We start from the raw sequence: 27,886 nt of genomic DNA, 5'->3' as shown, positions 1-27,886 counted from the left end.
TTAATTTCAGGCTGCAAAGCAACAAAATGTGATTATTCTAAAGGAGGGTGATTATTTTCTATACCCACTGTATGCTGCATCTGTCTGTGTGTTAGGAAGCTCTCTCTCCAGCAGTGTTCCCAAATCATGATCACTGGTGCAACAAGCACCAAGCACCTCTTGTGAGCCTGAAGATGAATTTCTCCACAATGCCTGAAGTTACAGAGATAAAAATCGCTTTAAGTGCATGGTCAGAAATGTAACTACATTGTTGTGCACAGGTTTCCTTTAAAGTAGAATTTTAGAAAGAACATCATTGTCATATGCTGTGATATACCAAAATTAAAAACGGGAAGAGAAAACAGTACTCAAAATGTATTTATTGAAAACAAAGACATATTAACATAAAAAATTATATATTTGCATTCCTGGCTTCTGTGTTATACCAATTGACCTCCGTCATGGCAATTACATAGAAATAAATCCAAGATGGTGGTGACGATGGCAGTGATGTCCACACTATTTTGGCAAGTATTCGGGACTCCTGCAAATAAAGAATAGAAGATAATTTTCAGTAAATAAAAGAAGTATACAGTATAACTAAACAACAGACAGGCAGTAATGCAATAAAGAATGACTCTGCCCAGCAGTTTTCCTTAAGGGCTCAGTTACATTTGCTTTGACGTCAACACACATTAAAAGGATAAGTTCACCTTTCATAACCGGTTACCCATATTCAGGGAGTAAAATATAGCAAGTTATGAATGCACCAGTCCCCGCACCTCCCGAATCACCGCTGTGCCAGGTAGCCGGAGGGTCTTCCCCAATGCCTAGCTGTCAATATTTAAAAAAAAGGGGGCCAGTCGTGTGAGACTCCGCCCACCTGGCTGCGTCACTCATTCACGGCACTCTGTGAATGGAAAGCTACAAGGTACGACAGCTTTTGTGGCCATCGGCTTGCAATTTTCAATGAACTATCAGGGCACTGTGAGCACCGTGGGAGTTCATGCATTCTTCCTGTCAGCATGTATTGGTTTCCTCCTATGAGGTTCGAGCAAGTCTATACACTGACAGATCTGCAGGAGACCTGCATGGCATGCTGATCACTGGTGCAATGCTTTACAGACTGCAACAAAAAATAATAAATTCAAATATATTTACCTGCAAAAAAATCTGCATTAATTATTTTTTCTTTAAAAGGTGAACTCATCCTTTAAAGCGCCTACTGCTTCAACATGTTTTTTTGATGCTTCGGTGATGGTTTGATGATGCTTTTTTTTTTTTAATGAAGCTTGGCAAATGCCCTGTGTGTGTGTTGATTTTCCAATTGTTTTAAAGGGGCCAAGTAGAACCATAGTTCATTAGTACTCCTGTTCAGCAGATCCCCAGCTCATTAGTAGCCCTGTTAAGCAAGTCCCCCACTTTATTAGTATCCTCCTCATTCAGCAGATCCCCTGCTCAGTAGTACCCCCAGCTCTGCTGATACTACCAAGTGGGATATCAGCAGAGCTGGGGTTACTACTGAGTAGGGTAACTCCAAGCTCTGCTGATCCCGCGCTCAGTAGTGCTACTCAACATGTACGACATCTTTTAGTTCCTCTGCTTGCCAATCTGCCGATAGTGAAACCCTACTCATTAGTAACCACCAGCTCTGCCGATACCCTTACTCAGTAGTAACCACCAGCTCTGCCGATACCCTACCTCAGTAGTAACCACCATCTCTGCCGATACCCTACTCAGTAGTAACCACCAGCTCTGCCGATACCCTACTCAGTAGTAACCACCAGCTCTGCCGATACCCTACTCAGTAGTAACCACCAGCTCTGCCGATACCCTACTCAGTAGTAGCCACCAGCTCTGCCGATACCCTACTCAGTAGTAGCCACCAGCTCTGCCGATACCCGACTCAGTAGTAACCACCAGCTCTGCCGATACCCTTACTCAGTAGTAACCACCAGCTCTGCCGATACCCTACTCAGTAGTAACCACCAGCTCTGCCGATACCCTACTCAGTAGTAACCACCAGCTCTGCCGATACCCTACTCAGTAGTAACCACCAGCTCTGCCGATACCCTACTCAGTAGTAACCACCAGCTCTGCCGATACCCTACTCAGTAGTAACCCCAAGCTCTGCTGATTCCGCACTTTCCCATGTTGCACACCATATGATCAGTCTGCTAGTTGCTCCACTCCAGTGCAGATCCTGCTCACTTTCTTGCTTCTCTGTGATGCACACCAGATGTGATGTCTGCAGCAGACACTTCAAGACTATATACACATGTACCAGAAGTGGCTGGTGATGACGTCTTTCTGGTTCACTTGATGGTTTTCCAGTGCATCCTGGAATATCTCCAAAGCAAAGCGAGGCAAACTGAATAAAAACCCCTCAAAAGCCACAGGTGCTGTAAGCGAGTGTTGTCAGGCATCTATGGAGGCTTTGCAGGTGCTTTTAAGCACTAAAAGCAACATGGGGTATAATTTTTGAAGCGAAGCAAAGCAAACACAATGTGTGACTATAAGGTAACCAATTTTATTTATTGACAGGGGTTTTGATTGGCAGAGTGCTTTAAAAACCACATCCATGTCACATTTTGAAGCAAGTTCAAAACGAGCCTCAGAGTGTGGTCTCTCCTCAGCATAAAAGAAGAGAAACTTCCCATAATGCAACAGTAGCCATCTTTAGCCGTCTTCATGTACATTATTCAGTGGGTAAGGTTAATTCAGCGGTATGGTGGGCACAGAGATGATTTTCTGAGTGAACACCCATATGTACGCCAGCAGTTTGTGAAGCAATTTATAAAATAAAAGACGGTACAGTTACAATACAATAATATACAAAAGGTTTCGGAGGGCCGTGCTTGTGAGTGCATTTCATTTGTGTATTTAGCAGTTTGCCTGGAGTTCAGTTTTTAATTCAGAATGGTAAGCTATCCCAGAATCAGTCACGGTATGCCAACTTCTACATACACACTTCTGCACACACCTTCTGACATATTTGGTATATGCTGTTAAAATCAACTGATCAAGAACACCAGTTCTGTTACATTTCAGGGGGTATTTAAACTGGAGTGACAGCTCTCTGTCAACAGCAGCCAAAGTGTAACAATAACCACATGGAAAGGCTCTCCATTGCCTTATTGACATATCGTATGAGATGGCTCGTCTGCTACTTCTCTGCAGGAAGCACAACCAAGTACTTTACACCAATAATGCAAGACATTCTCCACAATTCTACATAATGACTACCTGATGTCTGGGATATTATGTCCTCTTAGGCTCCTGCTATGATCGACTGTATACGACTTATATGTGCAAGTCAGGTGGCCAACATAACCATCATTGCTACCATAAAAGGATTATACCTACAGGTACAATTCAGTCAGTGCCAGAAATGTATATACCGTAATTCAATCGAATACAAAAAATTATGTAAAAGGTATCATTATTCTTCACCTATTCCTCTTTCTTTAAGGCCCTGTTAACACTTGTGCCTTTTATGTCGGTCTTGGGTTCAGTGCTTCAACAAAATGGTGACTGTCTGTACACAGACACCGGCTCCCTGAGTGATAAATGTGAACAAACTGGATAAAATATGGTTTCAGCTCCTGTCCTCCACCTGTAGAGAGCTCCTCATCCTGTGGGTATGCCTCCCTGTCCAACAGAAGCAGGTCGTTTGGCTGGCTTCAGCCGACCGACTCCTGGTCAGCGCTCTTCGCCATGATTGGAGTGTTCTGGCAGGGGCATAGTTAAAGCGAATCAAGGGGAATCGGGTAGTTTTTTTAAAAACGAAGCAGTACTTACCGTTTTAGAGAGCGATCTTCTCCGCCGCTTCCGGGTATGGTCTTCGGGACTGGGCGTTCCTATTTGATTGACAGTCTTCCGACTGGCGCATACATCGCGTCACGAGTCGCCGAAAGAAGCCGAACGTCGGTGCGGCTCTATACGGCGCTTGCACGCGACGTTCGGCTACTTTCGGAAAATCGTGACGCGATAGATGCGACCGTCGGAAGCCTGTCAGAAGACTGTCAATCAAATAGGAACGCCCAGTCCCGCAGCCCATACCCGGAAGCGGCGGAGAAGATCGCTCTCTAAAACGGTAAGTACTGCTTTGTTTTTAAAAAAACTACCCGATTCCCCTTGACAAAATGAGCATGAATCTAATGTTAAAAATTAACATTTCCGGGTGAACCTCCACTTTAATACAGCACACAGTTTTATCTTTTCGTTCAACCCACTGGGTTGAATAAAAAAAAAAAAAGTGTGTACCTCATTGTAATCCAAGATTACAGATGTTAACTGGCTGCTTCTTTTGGCTTTCCCCGGCCTCTCCATCGGCCATACACCCATCCCACAATCTATAGCTTCTAGTTTTACAAATGGATAGGAGGTTCTTCCACTCAGCTCCAACAATATAGCCTATTAGACAACAATTTATCTGCAAGGTCTAGGGACTTATATGAGTCAAAGTAACCAGTCTCTAACTGGTCATTTTGGGTTGGATACCAAGGATTTACACTTTAACTCCTGGGACCTCTCTCTTAGTTACTTTGATTACCTGCATTAGTAAAAAGGAAAGAAAGCACAATAGTATCAACTAGGTGGTTGGATAGAGGTTGTAGCCAGCAAAATGCAGGGTACCGACTCGCCATTAATTATGGTGGAGACCCTCCCATCAACTCCTGAACACACGGCTACTGTCAAACAAACATATTGGAAAGAACCCACAGGAGTTCTAAAGAGGAAGGAGGGGAATGAGGCAAACAGCGGTCGTTCCTTGAAATGTAAACTTTGTTGGGTATCAAAAATCTTTAAAAAACTGAAGTCACATGTAATAGGCTATACACAAATTAGTAAAAAATAGGACAATGTTGTCACTAAAACCACACACCCGGGTTCACAGTCAGACACATGCACGGATATCAACATCATTTGTTTCAATTAAGCACACATATGCTGAGTATCAGGTTAGAGCAGTGTTTCTCAACTCCAGTCCTTAAGGCGCCCCGACTGGTCACGTTTTAAGGCTTTACATTATTTTGCAAAGGAGCTTTGATCAGTTTTACTGCCTTAGTAATTACCAAAGCCCTTTCATCTGAGGGAAATCCTGAAAACATGATCTGTTGGGGCGCCTTGAGAACTGGAGTTGAGAAACACTGGGTGAGTGCTAGGAAACATCAGTGGTGTCGGCCGATATTCTGCTATACAGCACACTGTTGACAACTACACTCACTATTTCACCGATTATACACCAGTTATAAATTCAAAATTGTAGATGTTTGATAGCTCCGAAGGTCAAATGGCTAAGGAGGCAGAGTCCAGATGCCCCGAGTACCGATGGCCATGCATTGCTAGAGATGCCGTCTATATACCTACAGGTGTATCCCCCTGGGGGTATTGAAAGTCTATTGTCAGGTGGGAGAAAGCAATGTCTGCGAATAGCACCAGTGCGGTGTATATGAAAAAAGCATCCAATCACCGTTTAATCAAGCAGTTAGGCACAAGTGTATTATGTCTTCCGTGTGTGAAGTACAAGGCTAGTCAAGGCTTGGAATGGCAAAAGTATGCCGCTGGACTGACTCGGGGGTACTCCATGACGTCTACCATCAGTGTATAGCAATGGTTGGGCTAGTCCCACTGGAACAATCAACCCCACCTGGGGGTACTCAGAGTTACTTTCACAGGTCAATATCTCCAGATAGTGCCAGTCTATCCCATCTGTCCAATGGGTATATGCTGTACCAAGCCAGCTTTACAGCCCAGCTTATTTTGATGTGGAGACATGTACCGCCAGTCCTTTCATCCTGCACACCTTCCCTGTGTGCTCATGGTGATAAGCAGTCCTCGGTCGGGCGGTCGGATTACCAAAGTATGTGAGCCTCGGATACACTGGCGAGAGCCTCAGTGCATCGCTGGTTTGGGGTCTATTTTCTTGCCATCTCTTGATAGTGGCGTTTAGCGGCCGATGGTGGGGGATCGCATGGTGAACCGTGAACATGGGTTGTGCAAAGACACCAACACGTTTCACCAACTAGATGGCATGAGCTTCTTCAGGGAATGATTACCTGCAACCTGGGAAAATTTGGGATTTGCAACATGGATTTTCACTAGCAGGAACTGGGGTTCAAACTCTTGCACTTCATCCAACATGCCCTTTAAACTAGAGATGGCCAAATAGATTTTATAAGGCTAGTACAGTTGGTAAAACATATTTAATTTATTAACTTTCACACATCTTAAAAAAAAAAAAAAAAAAAATTCTAAACGTTTCTCTTCATTTCACTCACTATAGGAACAATTGGAGCTACAGTTACAAAGGGAAATGTGTTTTCTGCCAAGGTAAACCCACAAGCTACTTAATACACTTCAGATTAAATCATGTTAATTATTTTTTGGAATTTAGAAAACCTCTCTGGAGGAATGAGATATGAAAAAGCCAAATTTATTGCTGACAGTTTAAGGTTGACGTTCGTGACAAAAGGATGATTGAACGGTAAAATTGTCTGCTTCCGTACCAAAACAGCGCTTGATGTTTATTATATAAGAAGAGTTATTTAAACTGCTTCTGGAAATGTATGATTGCCCATGTGAAATAAATTATACATAGGCTAGGAAAACGTTCCCCCAAGCAGTGTTCACCCAAATGTGGCTCAGGGGTCTTGAAACTTTTTAGGCAAAGAGCCAGTCCATGGTCCTTCAAATGGTTTAAAGGCCAGACTATGGCCAGCGGTCCTTGGGAGTAAAAAATGCCCCAGTACTGGTGGTCAATGTTAGGAAAAAAATCGCCTGTGGAAAGAACAGTGTGCCGTCATTGGGATCAGTGAAGTTTCCTAGCTTTCAGTAACAATTATGGCTGCGTGGGCTCTGTGTCCCCATGCTTCTCCTCTGCTGGCTTGATGACATCACTGCCAACCTACACAGATGCCGCATAGTTTATTCTCCCTTGAGAAAAGGTGTTTTGCCAAATACCCGGAACTTGGCCCTGGTTGGATGGACGTCTCTCTCGGCAATCCCAGTATTAACCAACTTATTATTTAATAGGCAACATTCTATTCCTCCATCCTCTATATATGATATTTTAATATTCCTCTTGCTTAAATTCAATTTTGCTAATTATTTGTAATACTCCTAGTTTAAGGATTTGTTAAGCAAAAATTATATATCTTCATACAACTTACTGTTAAGACATGAATACCTTTTGTTTTACCTTACTTATTTCATTGAGAAGTTTTTCTATTCAAATTTGTCTATCTTTGATTATTTCAAAATATGTACTAACAACATGTACTGTATAATTCTCAATAAAATATTTGAAACACGAGAAGGTGTTTAAGGGGGAATATGATCAATATGTATAAATGAATAACCAGTCCATATAGTGACTTGGTACAAAGTTATTTACTTTAACATCATTGCAAAGGCCAAAAGAGGCACTCTTTGCATCTGTAGGAATTAGGGTTGTCCCGATACTAGTATCGGTATCGATTCCGAGTATTTGCGGGAGTACTCGTACTCCCGCAAATACCCCCTATACCAAAATACTTTACTGGGTATACACTATATTGTCAAAAGTATTGGGACACCTGCCTTTACACACACATGAACTTTATTGGCATCCCAGTCTTAGTCCGTAGGGTTCAATATTGAGTTAGCCCACCCTTTGCAGCTATAACAGCTTTAACTCTTCTGGGAAGGCTGTCCACAAGGTTTAGGAGTGTGAATGTTTGACCATTCTTCCAGAAGCACATTTGTGAGGTCAGGCACTGATGTAGGACAAGGCGGCCTGACTCCAGTCTCCGCTCTAATTCACCCCAAAGATGTTCCATCGGGTTGAGGTCAGGACTTTGTACAGGCCAGTTAAGTTCCCCCACCCCAAACTCGCTGATCCAGGACTTTTTGTCCCTTTATCCCAATACTTTTGACAATATAGTGTACGTAAGGGTTTACAACCACTTTAAGGCTTCTTCACAATAAGAGCTGTGAAAATGAGAAATAGACTCCCTAAGGAACTTGTTCTAGCCAGTTTGTTTATTTTTTAAAAAAGATGGATGCATTCCCAAATGCAGAGATCATAATGGCTATTAACATGTATATTTAATAATACCAAAAATTGTTGATTCAGTGAAGATCCCATTGGTTTAGGGGATCAAAAAGGATTTTTTTTACCTCTGAGAAAATAAACTGAACCATGGTTTCAAGGATTTTGTGCCTTCCTCTGGATTAACTGTGGGTATATTGAAGTTTGCAATGTGCTTGTTTCTATCAGTTGAGATCGATGTATTTGTTTTCGACCTAAGTAACTAGGAGGCAGGAGGTCATGCCACCAATGACACCAACAACCTATGACAGCTATCAGAGAAGGACTGTGCGACACAGAATTGTGGCATGAGAAGTTCTATAAAAAACCTTTTTAGAAACAAGAGGCCGGATTCAAGAAGCAATTGCGCCTGTGTAACCATAGGTTACACAGCGCAATTGCTTACTTGCCCCGGGGTAACGAGTGCTCCTGATTCAGGAACCTCGTTACGCCGACTGCAGCCCAAGATCTGCGCGGCATAAGGCTCTTATGCCCGCATATCTTAGGCTGCATTCTTGCGGTGGACGCCAGGTGGCGTACTAACACCGCGTACTAACACCGATTCACAACGTTGCGCGAGCCCTGCGTACGCAATTTACGTCGTTTACGTACGGCGGTTTTTGTGCAAGTCTGCCCCTGCTATTAGCAGGGGCAGCCCATGTTACGTATACCTGTCGTTCCCGCGTCGCAAAATTAGAATTTTACGTAGTTTGCGTAAGTGAATCGTGAATGGTGCTGGACGCCATTCACGTTCACTTTGAAGCAAATGACGTCCTTGCGACATCATTTGCCGCAATGCACCCGACGGAGCATGCGCTCTACGATCGGCGCGGGAACGCGCCTAATTTAAATGATTCCCGCCCCCTACGGGATCATTTAAATTGGGTGCTCTAGCGCCGGGCATTTTGCCGGCGCGCCCGCGCAATTCACGGAGCTTCTGCTCCATGAATCAAGGGCAGTGGAGCAAATTTGCGGGGGCGCAGGGCAAAAACTTTGCCCTGCGCCTCCGTAAATAATTGGCAATTCTACCTGAATCTGGCCCAAAAGTGTTCTTTAAACCGCTATAGTTTTTTTCTGCAACAGAACTAAATTGGCTTGTGCGGTTACTAAAGCGATCATGCACATTAGATGGCATCTGGACTTTCAAAGTCTGCTAAACAATTGTTACGGTGAACAAGTGCACCATACTTGGATCATCAAAGAACAAATTATCTAGACTATAAGCGGAAGTGCAGATAAACATGACCAGACACCTTCGGAAATAATCAACTGTGCAAAAAAATTAAATAAAAAAATCCAAACTCCCAATCATTAAGGAGTTGTAAAGGGTCATGGTATTCACCTTAATGCATCCTATGTATTAAGGTGAAAAAACATCTCGCTGTCCTGGGCCCCCCAGCCCCCCCCCCCCATTTTACTTACCTGAGCCTGTTCACCTGCTGTTTGCGTCCCCTGGTGTCCTCTTCTCCACGGAGTCTGGCCGTTGATTGGATGGATTGATAGCAGCGCAGACATTGGCTCCCGCTGCTGTCAATCACATCCAATGATGCGGCCGCCGGGGGGGGGGGGGGGGTGGCGGGACCAAGTCATGCACTCTGTGTCTATGTAGGACAAGGAGTGCGCCCGCAAGCTAACCCCCCTCAGGAAAGCGCTTCCCAGAGGGAGTTAGCTTTAGGGGGGAGGAGCTGAGACAGCAGCCGTGGGACCCCAAAACAGGAGGATCGGGGGCCACCATGTGCAAAACGAACTGCACAGTGGAAGTATGATAGGTTTGTTATTGGAAAAAAAAAATCGAACACATACAACCCCTTTAGTTATCCCAAGAATGCTCGTCTAGGTAATAGGCTGAATTTGGCAAGGATCATCTCATGTTTAAGGGTCCCTTAGGTTTCTGCCTTGAAGACTCCTCTATGAATCCTTTAATGAAGGACATGACATTCCATCATCACATTCATTCTCCTGCTAAAAAGCCTACAGCGGGAAAAAGGAGGAATACAAAGGCATCAAAAACAAACAAAAAACACTAATCAAATAATCAACTTCATCAATGGTGAAGACATTGCGGCCATCTTACCACTTGTACTTAAAGTAAACACACCTGATATAAAAACAAATGCACAGTGCTGCCCAGTAGAGCCAGCTTCCTCGTAAGTACTTCTATACCTGAAGAGTCCTGCTTTGCAGGGTGAGGCAGGCTGCTGACAGATCCATATTCTATACAAAGACCAGCCAGAATGGATACGTGCCTAATGCTCAATGCTCAAGGTCAGTCCTGGTTGGTGGGCTCCCTGATTGCAATGCAAACACACCTTTTTTACATCAGACTGACAAACTAATCTACGAGACAGAACTTTAGATTTAGAGGGTTCAAAACGAGTCTTCAGCTCCACAAATTTTAGAGGTTCAAAAAAAGACAAACAATTTCTTCTCCACTTGAATGAACAATTTTCTACGAGTGGCTCCATTGCTGACTTTTTAGGACCAATGATTTCTCAAGTGCACAGTAGGAAGATTTAAGCCAGTAAACCTTTTTCCATCTAGGAGGTCTATGGGTGTTGTCATTGCTATGCAACTGATCCTCATGCCGCATACAAACAATCAGACATTTCGACAACAAAACCGCAGATAACTTGACGGTTGTTGGCTCAAACTTGTCTTGCACACACACGGTCACACAAATGTTGTTGGAAATTGGAACGTCAAGAACGCGGTCACGTACAGCACGTACGACGGCACAATAAAAGTGAAGTTCCATACCAAGTGTGCCACCCTTTGGGCTACTTCTGATAATCTCGTGTTAGTAGAAGTTTGATGAGACGATTCGCGTTTTTCAGTCCGTTATAGCGGGACAAATGTTCCATCTCCATTACGAACGCTAGTTTTATCAGACCGAGCGCTTCCGTCTCGTACTTGATTCAGAGCATGCGTGGAATTTTGTGCGTTGGAATTGTCTACACACGCTTGAAATTTATGAGAACAGATTTTGTTGTCAAAAAATTTGAGAACTGGCTCTCAAATTTTTGTTGTCGGAAATTCCGACAGAAAATGTCCGATGGGGCCTACACATGGTCAGAATTTCCGACAAAATGCTCCCATTGAACTTTTGTTGTCGGAAATTCCAACCGTGTGCATTATACTTCTAAACTTGGCATGATGGGCCAAAAAGCATCTACAATCTAAAAATAACTTATTTTCACACTAACTGGCTATATGATCATTACCCAAATGGCCCGAGACATAATCTGCTCTATTACAGCAGAGCAGACGGAACCACCTAACCATTCATGAACCACTGAATTATCGAAAAGTAGAGAAAAAGTCTAAATTTCCCCAGCTGACTAATATGCTGCCCAAAAGAACTACATGGGGCTTAACCCCCATCTATGGTGGAATTTTAAAGGCAGTACTACAAATATAATTAAAAAAATGTTATTACTACAAAATTACATTCATTATAAAACAAACATCTTTAAAAAGTATACATCAACCATACGTTGACCTTTCCCTAGATAACTGGGTTTGGTATTCAAGGCAGATCATGCACAATTCTGTTCATCTATTGAGTAACTCCTCCATATACACCATAAACGTGTTTCTTGGATAAAATCCACTTCATCAGGAGTTCATTGGTGGAGTGTTTATATATTAACTAGATGTGAAAAGAACATATACCGTATGAGTATCAAACATTACATTGTCTTTCCCTATAAGGGCGATTGGTTTCATTCCCTCTTTTTGTGTTTATGTGCCCAGGTAATCCTGTTTGATCCTTTGCATGGTTTGGATGCTTAGTGATATTATGAGATCTTTCTTGTTTGAAAGTGACAATGTAAATGTTTGATACTCCTATACGTGTTCTTTTAACACCTAGTTAATATATAAAACACTCCACCAATGAACTCCGGATGAAGTGGATTTTATCCAAGAAACGCATTGAGGAGTTACTCTATAGATGTATTACTGAACCCAACTGAATTGTGCATGATCTGTATGGAATACCAAACTCAGTTATCTGGGGAAAGGTCAACGTATGGTTGATGTATACTTTTAAAGATGTTCGTTTTATAATGAATGTAATTTTGCAATAATAATAAAAAACGTTTTAATTATAATTGTAGTACTGCCTTTAAAATCCCGCCATAGAGCGGGGTTAGGCTCCATGTAGTTCTTTTGGGTACATTACAATTGGGATGTGGCTTTGAGGCTCTATATATCAATTTTCTAATATGCTGCTCAAACACAATGATAATCTTAAAGTGATACTAAAGTCTTGTTTTATTTTCATGAAAAATAACAAACATGTCATACTTACCTGCTCTGTGTAGTGGTTTTGCACAGAGCAGCCCCGATCCTCCTCTTCGGTGCTCCTGGCCCCTCCCTCCTGTTGAGTGCCCCTGTTCTGTCAAGTTCTCCAACCCGTTAAACTCCAACCACTTAACTTCTGTTTTTTTTTAAAACCAGCAGTAATTGGAGTTTTTGACAAATTGGTGGTTGGATACAACAATGGCAACCGAATAGAGTCCAGTGCTGGATATTATGAGCGGAGATTCTTACTCCGCTCCGATACTAGCCAACAAAATGGCCGCCTCCGAGGCAGTGACAAATTTGTCCTCGTTAGCCGCTGTGCTGTCAAAACAGCTCAGTCTTCCTGTACCGGACTCTATTCGGTTGTCGGTGTTGTGTCCAACCTACAATTCGTCAAGATCTCAGATTACTGAGGTTTTAAATAAACCGTAAGTGAAATGGTTGGAGATATTGACAGAACACCCCAACTTGCTATGTGGGCACCCGAGCCGAGGCTGCAGGCTTCCCGTGTCCATTCAGACACAGAGTTTTGGCTCTGCCCCCTCTCTCTCCTAATTGGCTCACTGACTGATTGACCGGAGCGGCAGCAAATAGCGTTTCACTACTGTCTAAGTGGAGTGGAGTCTCTGGTGCAACATCGCTGGATCGAGATGGGCTCAGGTAAGTATTAGGGGGGCTGATGGGGGCTGCTGCACACAGAAGGCTTTTAATCTTAATGCATAGAATGCATTAGGATAAAAAAAAAGTGTGCCTTTACAACCACTTTAAGGACATTTTCCACTATAATAAATAATTGACATTATGAAAGTTGAAAATTGAAAGTGCTGGTGGTATTTTGTTATTAAAAGCTGACAAATTGCCTAAATATTCCTACTGTGTGGTCAGCAGTATGTATTGCTTTTTTTTTTTTTAAGGCTGGTGTTGTGGTATGCACAAAAGTATGCTTACCAGTGTTTTGTGGCTGGTGGCTCTCTATCCTGGCTGATGGCGATTTCTCCAGTCCACAACAACAATCAGAAACCAGTCAGAGTGGTTCCAGAACATGGGATCACTCACTATGCCAGCTATGACAGTGATTACACGTAAGATTAAGTCTTCAGCCTGCACATGTCACTGAAGCATAAAGGGATCAGTGTTCAGGTTTTATACTGTAATAGCCAGATAAAATTAGTTTTAAAAAATACAATTTAAATTTAGAAAAGTACATTTATGTTTCTAAGACTAATTTGCATTTTATTTTCTAAATTTAAATTGTATTTTTAAAACTAATTTTATCTGGCTATTACAGTATAAAACCTGAACACCGATCCCTTTATTCAAGTTTCTAAGACTAATTTGCATTTTATTTTCTACATTTAAATTGTATTTTTAAAATTAATTTTATCTGGCTATTACAGTAAAAAGCTAATAAAGCATGGATTACTTTGCCTCAGAGGAAAGCGTTCTCCTAAGTTTCAATAATCATTATAGCTGTTTTAATTAATGCCAAACACACCTACTTTTCCGCCAAGGGCTTGAACCACTTTATGTATAGCATTTATACATGATGTCCCTCATTTTTTTGTTACTTCAAAAGTATAGGATGTAGAGTGCTATGCTCAATAAATCTATTAATTTGACTCACTTAATCAACCATTGTTAAAATTCCAAAATGGGTCCTATTTTTGTTTTTCACCCACGATTCACAGGCAAGAGGAGACACAAGTGTGAGATGAAGATGGGGGAGGAGGATCTGTATCAGGCTGGATATTTAATTATTTTCCATCAGATAGCTGAAATTCTTGACACTCCAAGAGTTGCAATTGTGTATATATATATATATATATATATATATATATATATATATATATATATATATACACAATATTTTTCCCCACGAAAAGTGGAGTTAGCCTTATAAGGACAAGAGCTACCTAAAATGAATAATTCAGTTTTAAAAAGCTGATGAATATTAGTATCTAAGACCCGACCAGTCCTTTCATCAACCTATAATGCCTTAAGGAATGGAGTTCCTCTCTTTCACCAATCTCCCTGATGGCGAGCACAGTGCAGCCGAGCTGTTGGCAGCTACTGAATTTCAGCCAAGGCTTATTTAGGTATTATGTTCCAGTCTCTAAGTGAAAGAACGGAGAGCACTCTACTTCAATAATAAAAAGCATATGGTTTAAAGATTTAGGAATTTTCAGAGGAGATGGCTTCACTTATGACATTTAGTATTTGCAACACCTGGCCCGCATATAAAATGTGGTAACGCAATTAGGCTGAAGACAAAAAGGATGACTTTGCACTACAACCAACTTAAAGGGAATGTATATTATTTTTTTCAGTTACATTTTGAGACATTATGCAATATTTACCTAAAAGAGACTCCATCACTGGGGGGGGGGTAAAGGAGAAATAACGGTTGTAGGTAGGAAGTGCAGGCCCCTAGAGGTTCACATAACTGCAGCAACCTCCCAAACCCTCCTGTCGAGGCCCAATGACAGACAAAGATCCAACACTTCCAGATAGTGTTAAGGATTGTAGTTAAGCCCTGCTCCTGTACATTATAACTGGCCAAATTTTAGAAAACTGAGACCAGACTCAAAGTGAATTTATGAAAAACAAACATACATCCAAACACCAGCACAAGGTAAACACAGCTAACGCAAAGCTACTAGTGAAGCAAAGTAAAACTGGAGGTGCAGTGACAGATGAAAAGGGGGAACAAAAACTGGGATCAGGAACAAGGGGGAGTGAGTACAAGGCAAAAGGATATAGGTACAAGGCAAAAGCATGATCATGAGCAGGAACAGGATAACGGGAAGCAGTGAATGAATCAAGAACACTGAAGCGAGAAGCACTAGTAAAGGAGGAACTAAATACCCTCTCAACGGCCAGCATCGGATGGAGACTGATTACTGGGATCTGCTGGGATTCACCCGCTGGTGGACACTGGAACTACAATCTTCTGCGCTGGATAGCACAGTGCCATTAGCAGGTGATCCAGGTTCAAACAGGGGGACATGGCTGGGAAGCGAATCATAAGTAGTCGGGAAGATGATAGGATAGGATAAGCCAAAAAATTCTTATAGATATAAGCAGAACAGTTCGTCATTTGCTGTGAAAATCTCACACAGTCTCGAAGCAAAGCCATACTCACCAACTCTATTTATAGTGAGTGCTCTCCGATTGACCTGTGGCAAAACACCCAAGGCTGGGTTCACACTAGAGCACAGAGCGGCCCACAGCATGGGGTCCAGTGTGTCTCCATTCATCGGTTCAAGTCCAATTTCAACCTGAATTTGAACCCGAAAGTGACCAAAAGACGCACAGGACTCCTGTACAATTCGCACCGGAGCCACTCCGGAGATGTGCGAACCAGCTCCATGGAGAGCCAGTCACAATCCCCTGCTACGCGAATTGGATGCAGGTTTCGCAATAGTGTGAACCCAGCCTAAATCACGACCCCTGAGTGCCATAAATTATGGAATAAACCATAGCTCAAGCGAACTGATGCCCAAAGATTCCAGGACATGGTAGACTGCAAAAAGTTTCAGGTTGATAAGTAGGCATTTTCCCCATGACTGATCGAGCCAACTGACGAACAATGTGTTATAGAACTCATAAACAGCACCGTCTACGTGGGAGCTCTTCCAAAACACACAATCACCAGGATGGCGTCTACAGAACTGAAGTGTGATTTTCAAGAGTGAAAATGTTATTTGGAAATTTCCTCAACGCGACAGTAAAGAATTTAGTTTATTGTTATTCGAACTCTGTTAAGACTACTAGGAGAAACAAAGAAAATGTCAGGACTAAGGTGTTAACCTTTCCTTGGCTGGAACTCAAACTTTCAAGAGTCCACTTTATGTGGTGTAGAAAATCATTAATAACAAATTTACATCCATTTTAAAGTGTCGGTTCAACAAATACCTGGAATTTCAGTCTCTGGTAGATGTTGGAGAGATAAACCACATAACATCTTCTTAGAGTTCCGGAGCAATCTTATGGTAAAATCTTTGCTCTTGGATCTGCACTCATGCTGTGGTCATAAGGAGGGGGCTTCCCTTCTCCCTGATGGATATTTCATCAATATTTATATTGTGGAGAATATAATGGGAGGCCCATGACCATGCAAAAGGTGGGCAGGAAGTCAGGAATTAAGACAGGGAGATCCCACTGTATTTTGACACGTAGAAGGTTAAGTGCACTGAGCATTTCATGCTTGGTGAGATATCTTTCACTGTATGCTGGGTGATTGCTCTGGTGGTTATGGTATGCAGTCCCTTAACATACAAAGATCAGCTTTGCAGTTGTACTGGAAGGGCCTATGTCAGTATATACAAAAAAAACAAAAAACAAAAGCAAGCAAGAATCTACAATGAAATGCGAAGTATACTGATGACTTGGACATAATGTTTTATTGCCCAACAAAACTACAAACTTACAAATCTAATTGCCTAGGCCAGGAGTAGGCAACCTCGGCTCGCCAGCGGTTTTGGAACTACAAGGCCCATGAGACATTGCAGGACCCTGACAATCATAGGCATGATGCCTAGAGGCAGAGGCATGATGGGATTTGTAGTTTTACCACAGCTGGAGGGCCGAGGTGTCCCACCCCTGGCCTAGGCAGTTGGATTGGAAGTGGGAATCTGTTAAAATCAGGTACCCATTCACCTCCCCCTTCCCCAAAAGTGCCATTTCACAAACAGGGGTGGGGGGAGGAGGGGCAAAACTTTCCCTTTTGGGTGGAGCTCCACTTTAATACAATTACTATGGATTGTGTATATGTTGATTGTCCAAGAATAGGATGGGTGGTGTGAAAGTTTTGGACCTACCTTGTTCTTGGACAAACAACATCTATACATTCCATGATGACAGAGTTAAGATGTCTTAAAATGGTTGTAAACGCGCACTTTTTTTTAGCTTCATGCATTCTATAGCCAACTGCTTGCTGTGGGGGCACTCAACAGAAGGGAGGGGCCAGGAGCACCGAAGAGGCACCCGAGAAGAGGAGGATCCAGGCCGCTCTGTGCAAATCTACTTTAACGGAGCAGGCAAGTATAACAGGTTTGTTATTTTTATAGAAAAATAACAAGACTTTACAAATCACTTTAAGCTTTGCCAAAAAAACAAAAAAACAGCAAGCAGATTGGTTTTTATGCAGAGCTAAAACCAAATTTTGCACTCTCGAGTCTTAGTAAATCAACCCCAATACAAATCATCTTCAAGACAGAGGTAAACATCAATTTGATGCTTCGTACACAGGGACATTTTTCTCGGCAGGAAAAAAAAACAATGTTTTTTCCCGACGGGATTCCTCTCAAGCCTGCCTTGCATACACACGTTCAGGCCAAATACCACCCGTCCAAAGCGCGGTGACATACAACACATACGACCCGGACTATAAAGGGGAAGTTCCATTCAAACGACGCCACACTCTCGGCTGCTTTTGCTGATCCTCATGTTAGTAAAAGTTTGGTGAGAGACGATTCGCGCTTTTCATGCGCTGCATTAGAGGGGTCGTAAAGGTTTGTTTTTTTATTTTCTAAATAGGTTTCTTTAAGCTAGTGCATTGTTGGTTCACTTACCTTTTCCTTCGATTTCCCTTCTTTGTCTGAATTTCTCACTTCCCGTTCCTCCTCAGTAAGCTGTTCTGGCTGACTAAACATTGCTCGGATGATGGTGGAAAGCTTACTTAGGAGAAACAGGAAGTGAGAAATTCAGACAAAGAAGGGAAATGGAAAGAAAAGGTAAGTGAACCAACAATGCACTAGCTTAAAGAAACCCATTTAGAAAATAAAAAACAAACCTTTACAACCCCTTTAAATGATGCAATAGTTTGCAGGAGAGAAGAATGCGATATCTTCATTACGAATGCGAGTTTTACCAGCAAGAGCGCTCTCTTCTCATGCTTGATTCTGAGAATGCACGTTTTTTTCCCCCTCGGAATAGCATACGCACGACCGGTTTTCCAGACAGGAAAGCTGGTTCTCTTTTTTCCCCCGGCAGTTTTCTGGAGCATACACACGGCTGGTTTTCCCAGCCAAAACCTTTCATGGCAGTTTTCCCAACTGGAAAACTGATCGTGTGTATGAGGCATGACAGGATAAGCCGGAAGATACTAATCAGTGCTGCTGAGAAGGAATACGGCTTGTCACAGTGACAGAGAGCTGCCACAATTTAACCGTCAAAAAAGAAAATGATAAAGGATGTTTTACTGCTTTTTCATCAAAGGCTCCATTAGAGAGTTCTGTCAAAACACGGACCTTTGCGTTTCTTGGAATGTAAATTAATAATTAGCGGAAAGCACTAATTTCAGATTCTAGTTGCAGCGTTGTTAGTCATTACAGCTGACCATATACTGTACTAGAAGAATTTGTTTTTAAATCTTTCATTTCAGGGACGCTTGCTTGGTTTTAGAATCATTAGTTGGGGTCAAATCAACGTTCTAACAGTGATGGTGGTGAACTCGAGTGGCCTGACCTGATCTGTAGTTAACACCTTTGGGATGAATTGGTACACAGAATGTGAGTCAGGTCTTGTCATCCAACATCAGTAGCTGACCTCAGAAATGCTCTTTGGACTGAATAGGCACACATTTCCGAAGACACACTCCAAGATCTATTGGACAGCCTTCCCAGAGGAGTGGAGGCAATTCAATAATAATGCCCACAATTTTGGAATGGGGTATAAACAACCCATATAGCTTATTTAAAAATTTACTCCAAACTATAATTTCCTGTTGAAAGGGGATTGAAGGGGAGTAGAAGCCTAATGCACCTTCCGACAGTGTGTTGCAGTGCAATTCATGGTGGCAATGCACCAACGTGGATTGCATTGGGTTACCAAAAAAAAGTAATTGCAGCACATAGTGCGATTAGGCTTTTTGTAGACTGTAATTTGTACTGGGTAATAAACAGTCAGAGGCGTAACTAGAATCTTCAGGGCCCCGGTGCAAGAAACTATGAAGGGCCCCCACCAGGGTTGCTGCTGGGTCTACAAAAGATCTCTGGCTAGAGCCAATTGCAGCGAAGTAAAGAAAGTCATACACTTGGGCGGGCATACACATGTATATAATATACATGTGTGTGTATATAAATATAAATACATATAATCTTTCATTACATATCTGAGTGCGGATCCGCCACTTACATCAGGGTCCCCAGACCCCCCCCCCTTACATCAGGGTGCCCAGAGATCCCCCATTTACAGCAAGGTCCCCAGAGAGCCCCTCCTTACATAACGGTCCTCAGAGAGCCCACCCCCTTACATCAGGGTCCCCAGAGAGCCTCCCCCTACATTAGGGTTCCCAGAGATCATCCCCTACATTAGGGTTCCCAGAGAGCCTCACTTTACATTAGGTTCCCCAAAGAACCTCCCCTTACATTAGGGTCCCCAGAGAGCCTCTCCTTACATTAGGGTCCCCAGAGAGCCCCCCCTTACATCAGGGTTCCCAGAGAGCCTCCCCTACATTGCCTACATTAGGGTTTCTAGGGAGCCTCACTTTACATTAGGTTCCCCAAAGAGCCTCCCTTTACATTAAGGTTGCCAAAGAGCCCCCCCTTTACATCAGGGTCCCCAGAGAGACCATTATAGGTAAGTTTGATCACTAAAGTCATAAAGAAGATTCTAAAGCGGTATTAAACTCAAAACCAAAAATGTAATATATTGCAGCTTACCATTAATTACTGTATTTATTGGCGAATAACACTCACTTTTGACCCTGAAAATAGAGGGTAAACTGTGCCTGTGTGCTATACGCAGGGAGCTGTGGAAAGTTTTTTTTCCTGAAACTTCCCTCTTAAAGTTAGGGTGTGTGTTATACGCCGATAAATACGGTAGATGTTGATGCATTCGTTTATTTTCAGGCCTTTTTACCTGATGACCTGGCATCAGGACGCTCCTCCAATCCCAGAAGACGCAATTTTTCAATGGACTTTATGTACTGTTTGCAGTTTCGCCATTGGAGGTTTATTGCACTTTGCACAGTTTTTTTTAGCACTTGCACTTTATATCTATACAGTGGGGGAAATATATGATCCTCTGCAGATTTTGCAAGTTTGCCCACTTACAAATAAATGAAGGGTCTATCATTTTTATCATAGGTGTATTTTAAATGATAGAGAAAGAATATCAACCAAAAATTCTGAAAAAACACATGATGCAAATGGTATAAATTGAGTTGCAGTTCAGTGAGTGAAGAGTATTTGATCCACAAGCAAAACATGACTTAGTACTTGGTGGAGAAACCCTTGTACAGAGGTAAGAGGTTTCTTGTAGTTGGTAACCAGGTTTGCATACATCTCAGAAGGGATTTTGGTCCACTCTGCTTTACAGATCTTCTCTAAATCCATAAGGTTTCTTGGCTGTCACTTGGCAACTTGAAGTTTTAGCTCTCCCCATACATTTTTTATAGGATGGAGGTCCATTGGGTTGCCTTGGCAGTATGTTTTGTGTCATTGTCATGCTGGAAGGCCCATCTTAAGTGTCCTGGCTGAGGGAAGAATGTTCTCATCCAAAATTTTACAATACAAGGCCCCGTCTATTGGCCCCTCAATGCAGCAAAATCAGCGCGCACCTTTAGCAGAGAAACAGCCCCAAAGCATAATATTTCTACCTCCATGCTTGACTGTAGGGATGGTGTTCTTCGAGGTCACAGTCAGCATTTTTCTTCCTCCAAACACGGCGAGTCAAGTTAATGCCAAAGATCTCAATTTTGGTCTCTTCTGACCACTGCATTTTCTCACAATCCTTCTCTGAATCATTTAGATGTTTATTGGAAAACTTCAGATGGGCCTGTACATGTGCCTTCTTTAAAGTGGAGTTCCACCCTGGAAAAAAAACAACTTTCCACCAAAAATCTGAAAAAAAATAAAAAAAATGTTTTGCTTACCCTAAATAGCTATTGCTATGCAGAAGTCCCGAATCTGCCTCTTCATCTTCCACGGTGGATTCTCTTCCTCCTCCTACACTCGGTTTCTTCTTGTGAATGGGGCGTGCTGCATTCTGGGAACTGTGTGTATCCCAGAAAGCAGCCGGCCTATTCACAAAGCGCCACGCTGCTCGCACATGCGCATGTAGGAAACGGGTAGTGAAGCCGCACGGCTTCACTGTCTGTTTCCCTTACTGTGGATGGCGGCGCCTGGAGCTGCCAGGATCGAGGATTGGCCTCAGCGGGGGCTGACATCGCTGGCGACTAGGACAAGTAAGTGTCCTTATTAAAAGTCAGCAGCTACAGTGTTAGCAGCTGCTGACTTAATTTATTTATTTTACCGGACCTCCGCTTTAAGAGGGAGACCTTGTGTGCGCTGCAGGATTTTAATCCATAGCAGCATAGTATGTTACCAATGGTTTGCTCGGTGACTATGGTGCCAACTGCCTAGAGATCATTCACAAGCTCTTTCCAAGTAGTTCTGGGCCGATCCCTCACTTTTCTCATGATCATCTTTACCCCATGAGGCAAAATCTTGTATGGAGCTCCAGAATGAAGGCAATGGATGGTTATTTTGTATTTCTTCCATTTGTGAATAATTGCAAAAAATAAATAAATAATTGCTCCAACAGTGGTCTCCTTCTCACCAAGATTTGTGCTGATGGTCTTGTAGCCTATTCTTTGAGGTCTTGTCCTCATGTTCTTTGACAGCTCTTTGGTCTTGCCCATGATGGCGGGTTGAATGTAAGAAAGATTCTTTGGATAGGTGCCTTTTATACACATAACGAGTTTGTCATTAGGAGCACCTTTATAAAATTGACAGGTCTAATCTGTATACCACATGAGTACATACTGTAGTCAGTCTGTGGGAGCCAGAATTATTGTTGGTTGGTAGGAGATCAAATACGTATTTCATTCACTAAACGGCAACTCAATTTATAACATTTATATTGTGTTTTTTCTGGATATTGTCTTTATCATACACCTATGATAACAATTATAGACCCTTAATTTCTTTGTAAGTGGGCAAACTTACAAAATCTGTAGGGGATCAAATAATTATTTTGTATTAAGTTATACGTATTCCAGGCTGAACATCACGGGTATTCAATGTAAAAGGAACAGTGCACGTTTTTTACATTCATTTATTGCTTTTCATATTTTATCATTTTATTGCTTCTCATATGTTATCATATTGAGAGTTGATTGCCATATTTTAAAGGAACAGCACACTATTTTTTTTTTATAAATTATTTACACCGATTTGGGTTAATTTTCACCAAAGAAATTTAGCAGAATACATTTGGGCCTAAATTTACGAAGAAATAAACAGAAACAAAGAACATTTTTTTTTTTTAACCACTTAAGGACCGGACCAATATGCTGCCTAAAGACCCAAGGTGTTTTTACAATTCGGCACTGCGTCGCTTTAACAGACAATTGCGCGGTTGTGCGACGTGGCTCCCAAACAAAATTGGCATCCTTTTTTCCCCACAAATAGAGCTTTCTTTTGGTGGTATTTGGTCACCTCTGTGGTTTTTATTTTTTGCGCTATAAACAAAAATAGAGCGACAGTTTTGAAAAAAAAGCAATATTTTTTACTTTTTGCTATAATAAATATCCCCCAAAAACATATATACATTTTTTCCCCTCAGTTTAGGCCGATACGTATTCTTCTACCTATTTTTGGTAAAAAAAAAAAAAAAACGCAATAATCGTTTATCGGTTGGTTTGCGCAAAATGTATAGCGTTTACAAAATAGGGGATAGTTTTATTGCATTTTTATTATTTTTTTTTTTTTTACTACTAATGGCGGCGATCAGCGATTTTTTTCGTGACTGCGACATTATGGCGGACACTTCGGACAATTTTGACACATTTTTGGGACCATTGTCATTTTCACAGCAAAAAATGCATTTAAATTGCATTGTTTATTGTGAAAATGACAGTTGCAGTTTGGGAGTTAACCACAGGGGGCGCTGTAGGAGTTAGGGTTCACCTAGTGTGTGTTTACAACTGTAGGGGGGGTGTGGCTGTAGGACTGACATCATCGATCGAGTCTCCCTTATATAAGGGATCACTCGATCGATACGCCGCCACAGTGAAGCACGGGGAAGCCGTGTTTACATACGGCTCTCCCCGTTCTTCAGCTCCGGGGAGCGATCGCGACGGAGCGGCTATAAACGAATAGCCGCGCTGTCGTCCTGGATCGCTCCCCGCGGGAACCCGACCGCCGCATGTCGCAGGGGGGGGTCCCGATAGGACCCCCGACCCGCGGAAAGGCAGGGACGTACAGGTACGCCAATGTGCCTGTACGTGCCATTCTGCTGACGTAAATGTACATGCGGCGGTCGGGAAGGGGTTAAATTGGTCTTTTTTTGTCTATTTAGCAAAAATATAAAAAGAAGAAAAACTGCGATGATTAAATACCACTGAAAGAAAGCTCTATTTGTGTGAAAAAAATTGGCCTGTGCAGAAAGGGGATGAAAGTTCCCAGCATATAAGTTGTTGAATCCTTCGATACTTGGACGAGGCCAATGCAGACTTCATTTATTTGAAACATGACAGCCAGGCAGCTAACACTTTAGCAGATATTCTCTCTCATTATAAGTTTCCTTTAGCCCTGGTTCACACTGGGTACGATTTGGAACGATTTGAGATGCGATTTGACATATCAAATCGCATCTCAAATCGGCGGCATTTGCCGGCAATGGCACTGTCCTAATCAGTGCGACGCCGCATCTGCGATTTCAAAAAGTAGTTCCTGTACTACTTTTTGCGATTTCGGGCCGCAATTTACATTAAATTGCGGCCGAAATCGCGGTAAAATCGTGCATTTTACCGCGATTTTGAATTCGCAGCAGTGTGAACCTAGGCTTAATAACAATTAAGAAACTGAAAAATGCACAGAAGTTATGTCACGGGTAACAGTGAAAAGAGTGAAGTAGCTGCTTTGAAAGGCTGCAGGTGTTGGCTTGCCCTGTGGTTTTGGGGCTTCCAGACAATGGCTGGTACTAGAAGACAGCTGTAGAAGCTCAAAGCTTGTGTATTTGAGACTCAGGATCATTACCTAGAAGACTTAAAGGAAATATTCTGAGTTTACTCAGACTACTGACCCATCATCAACTTTTGGCTTTCAAGTCAGAGTAGTGGGTTGCCCTATAATCAAGAGTTGTAAAAACATTTGAGAGGGGAAATAAGATAATTAGAAGTGTTTCTCCAAAGATTTACAAATTACAGATGAAGACCATAACTGAGAACCCCTCTACATTCCCCCACATCTCTCTTTCTTGCCACATATTTTACGTACATCGTAATTACCCATCCTTCAATCTAGCCTCATTATCCAGGTAAGAGGCCTGGCTGACCTAACACGTAACGGATTAGACACAGAAGCCGATTAGAGCATTTGAAGAAACACTAAAAAGAAAAGTTGAAAGCAGATGACTGGAACATGAAATCGCTTTATTAGATCTTTCAGATCTACCTTAGTATTCTCTGTATTCACTGTTGTATGTGCACAGATAATATTTATCTGCTGCTTTAACCACTTAGGCTGCATTCACACCTAAGCGACAGCCGCGTACGCGTGTAGCGGCAGATTTGCCGCGATTACAAATGTTTCATTTTTATTTATTTTTTCTAAAGTATTCCCATTGCTGTCTATGGGAAAATGCGCCTGTCGCGTGAAAAAAAGGGTCCGGGACTTTTTTTCAGGCGACAGGCGTTGCGCGTCTATGAGATGTGAACCATCTCCATAGACGGCAATGGGAATTCTCCCCTCTAGCGACAGAAGCGTCCCGCGTCGGGCGTTTTGTCGCTTAGGTGTGAATGGGGTCTCAAGCCCCAGACCAATATGCAGCTAAATGCCCAGAGGTGTTTTTACAATTTGGCACTGTGCTGCTTTAACTGGTAATCGCGCGGTCATGCAATATTGTACCGAAACAAAATTTGCGTCCTTTTCTTCCCACAAATAGAGCTTTCTTTTGGTGGTATTTGATCACCTCTGCGATTTTTATTTTTTGTGCTATAAACAAAAATAGAGCGACAATTTTGGAAAAAAAATCAATATTTATTTACTTTTTGCTATAATAAATATCCCCCCCAAAAAAAAAAATGTTTCCTCAGTTTAGGCCGATACATATTCTTCTACATATTTTTGGTAAAAAAAAAAAAATCGCAATAAGCGTTTATCGGTTGGTTTGCACAAAATTTATAGCGTTTACAAAATAGGGGATAGTTTTATTGCATTTTTATAAATTTTTTTTTTTTACTACTAATGGCGGCGATCAGCGATTTTTTTTGTGACTGCGACATTATGGCGGACACTTCGCACAATTTTGACACATTTTTGGGACCATTGTCATTTTCATTTAAAATGCATTCTTTATTGTGGAAATGACAGTTGCAGTTTGGGAGTTAACCACAGGGGGCGCTGTTGGGGTTATGTATTACCTAGTGTGTGTTTACAACTGTAGGGGTGTGTGGCTGTAGGAGTGACGTCATCGATTGTGTCTCCCTATAAAGGGGATGACACGATCGATGCAGCCGCCACAGTGAAGCACGGGGAAGCCGTGTTTACACGCGGCTCTCCCCGTTCTTCAGTTCCGGGGACCGATCGCGGGACCCCAGCAGCGACCGGGTCCGCGGGTCTCGCGACCCACGTCTGGGTAGATGTAAAGGACGTACCGGTACGTGCATCTGCCCACCCGTGCCATTCTGCCGACGTATAGCGTGGATTTCAGGCATGGTATATTTTTATAGCGTTACATTGGTCCATCTTGGTCCAATGTAACAATTGTGACAATGAGATTCCCTGCCACTATATAAATGGGTTTAAAAAGGACACAGGCCACTCAAAGGCCCCACAATATTGATAAAACTTTGTCGTGGAAGGGAGTTTAACAAGACACATGACCACTCATTAAAATTTGAAGAAAAGAGGTTTAACCTTAAAACTACGTAGAGGGTTCTTTACTGTAAGAGCGGCAAGGACGTGGAATTCCCTTCCACAGGCGGTGGTCTCAGCATGTATTTTTTTTTATATAAATACAGTTTAATACAATTTCACATTATTTTTGAATAAAGCTTGTGACCAATATCACACAGACAAGTCAATTTCTTACAATACGTACTAGTCCAGCTCCAACTACAAAAGACCTGGGTTATTGACCCCTTCCCTACCGGCGCATTGTCAAATGACGCCGGCAGGAACCCTCCCTCGATCCGGGTGGACGTCATATGATGTCCTGTGTTCCCGGCGTTCTAGGGCGCGCGCACTCGCGGCACCGCCCGTGACCCGGCGATTGCTGGTGATCACGGCAGGAGTGTGGATCTGTGTGTGTAAACACACAGATCCACCTCCTGTCAGAGGTGAGGAGACCAATGCTGTGTTCCCAGTACAGAGGAACACACATCGGTCTTCACCCCTTGCGAGTCCCCTTCCCCCTACAGTTAGAACACACTATAGGGAACATTTTAACCCCTTCAGCGCCTCCTAGTGGTTAACCCCTTCCCTGCCAGTCACATTTATACAGTTATCAATGCATATTTATAGCACTAATCGCTGTATAAATGTGAATGGTCCCAAAAACGTGTCAAGAGTGGCCGATGTGTTCGCCGCAATGTCACGGTCACAATAAAAAAAAATAAAAAAAAAAAAAAAAAAAATCGCAGATCGCCGCCATTACTAGTAAAAAAAAATTAATAAAATAAAAATGCCATAAATCTATCACCTATTTTGTAGACGCTATAACTTTTGCGCAAACCAATCAATATACGATTATTGCGATTTTTTTTTTTAACAAAAATATGTAGAAGAATACATATCGGCCTAAACTGAGGAAATTTTTTTTTTTTAATTGCGATATTTATTAAATAAAAAAAGTGTTTTTTTTTTAAATTGTCGCTCTTCTTTTGTTTATAGCGCAAAAAATAGAAACCGCAGAGATGATCAAATACCACCAAATGAAAGCTCTATTTGTGGGGGAAAAAAACAAAGATTTTGTTTGGGTACAGTGTTGCATGACCGTGCAATTGTCATTCAAAGTGCAACAGCGCTGAAAACTAAAAATTGGTCTGGGCAGGAAGGGGGGTGAAAATGCCCTGTATGGAAGGGGTTAAAAATGTAGTTTATAAAAAAAACAAAAAAAAAACTATAGTTATTACAGTAGGATCTCATTGCAAATAATGTGGTTTGTTAATACAAACATTTAAAACTCACAAATTGAAAATGGACTTCCAGGCCCAGACCATGCAAAACAAAGATAGAATTTATTCACGACTAAACTATTGTGTACATTTCTGGTAGATCTGAATACATGTCAAGCTTGGCTGCCCGTCACCAACCGGCAGACAATGGTTTCCACTTATAAAAGGAGCGGCCAGCGTGCCTTCAGCCGCCCAGTCTAGAGTAGGCGTGACCGAGCGTCCAACTAAACGCGAGGACTCCCGGTCAGTTCCATCCCACATCAAAGCATTCTTTCACCGTAGCTTAGCCCCTTCTGAGTAAACTGAAGGTTCTGGAAATTAATCAAGCAATCCTTCTTTATTGATCGATTAAAGTCTTGTGTGCAACATTCTTTTTTAATACTAGGCCAGCTGACTTTGAA

The 27,886-nt window shown here is 42.2% G+C and overlaps 1 protein-coding gene across 1 annotated transcript in view; it reads right to left on the bottom strand.

The window, feature by feature from the left end:
* Positions 1 to 369: 369 nt before the first annotated feature.
* MRPL13 (mitochondrial ribosomal protein L13) overlaps positions 370 to 27,886 on the bottom strand; it is a 103,147-nt gene continuing 75,630 nt past the window's right edge. Inside the window, exon 7 of the mRNA XM_040354913.1 lies at positions 370 to 523. Within this exon, the coding sequence (XP_040210847.1) occupies positions 499 to 523 (25 nt within the window). The 3' untranslated portion in view covers positions 370 to 498. The remainder of the gene's footprint in view (positions 524 to 27,886) is intronic.

Source organism: Rana temporaria, chromosome 5 (assembly GCF_905171775.1).
Source record: "Rana temporaria chromosome 5, aRanTem1.1, whole genome shotgun sequence".
Lineage (NCBI taxonomy): Eukaryota > Metazoa > Chordata > Amphibia > Anura > Ranidae > Rana > Rana temporaria.
This window is presented reverse-complemented; position numbering and strand designations above follow the sequence as displayed.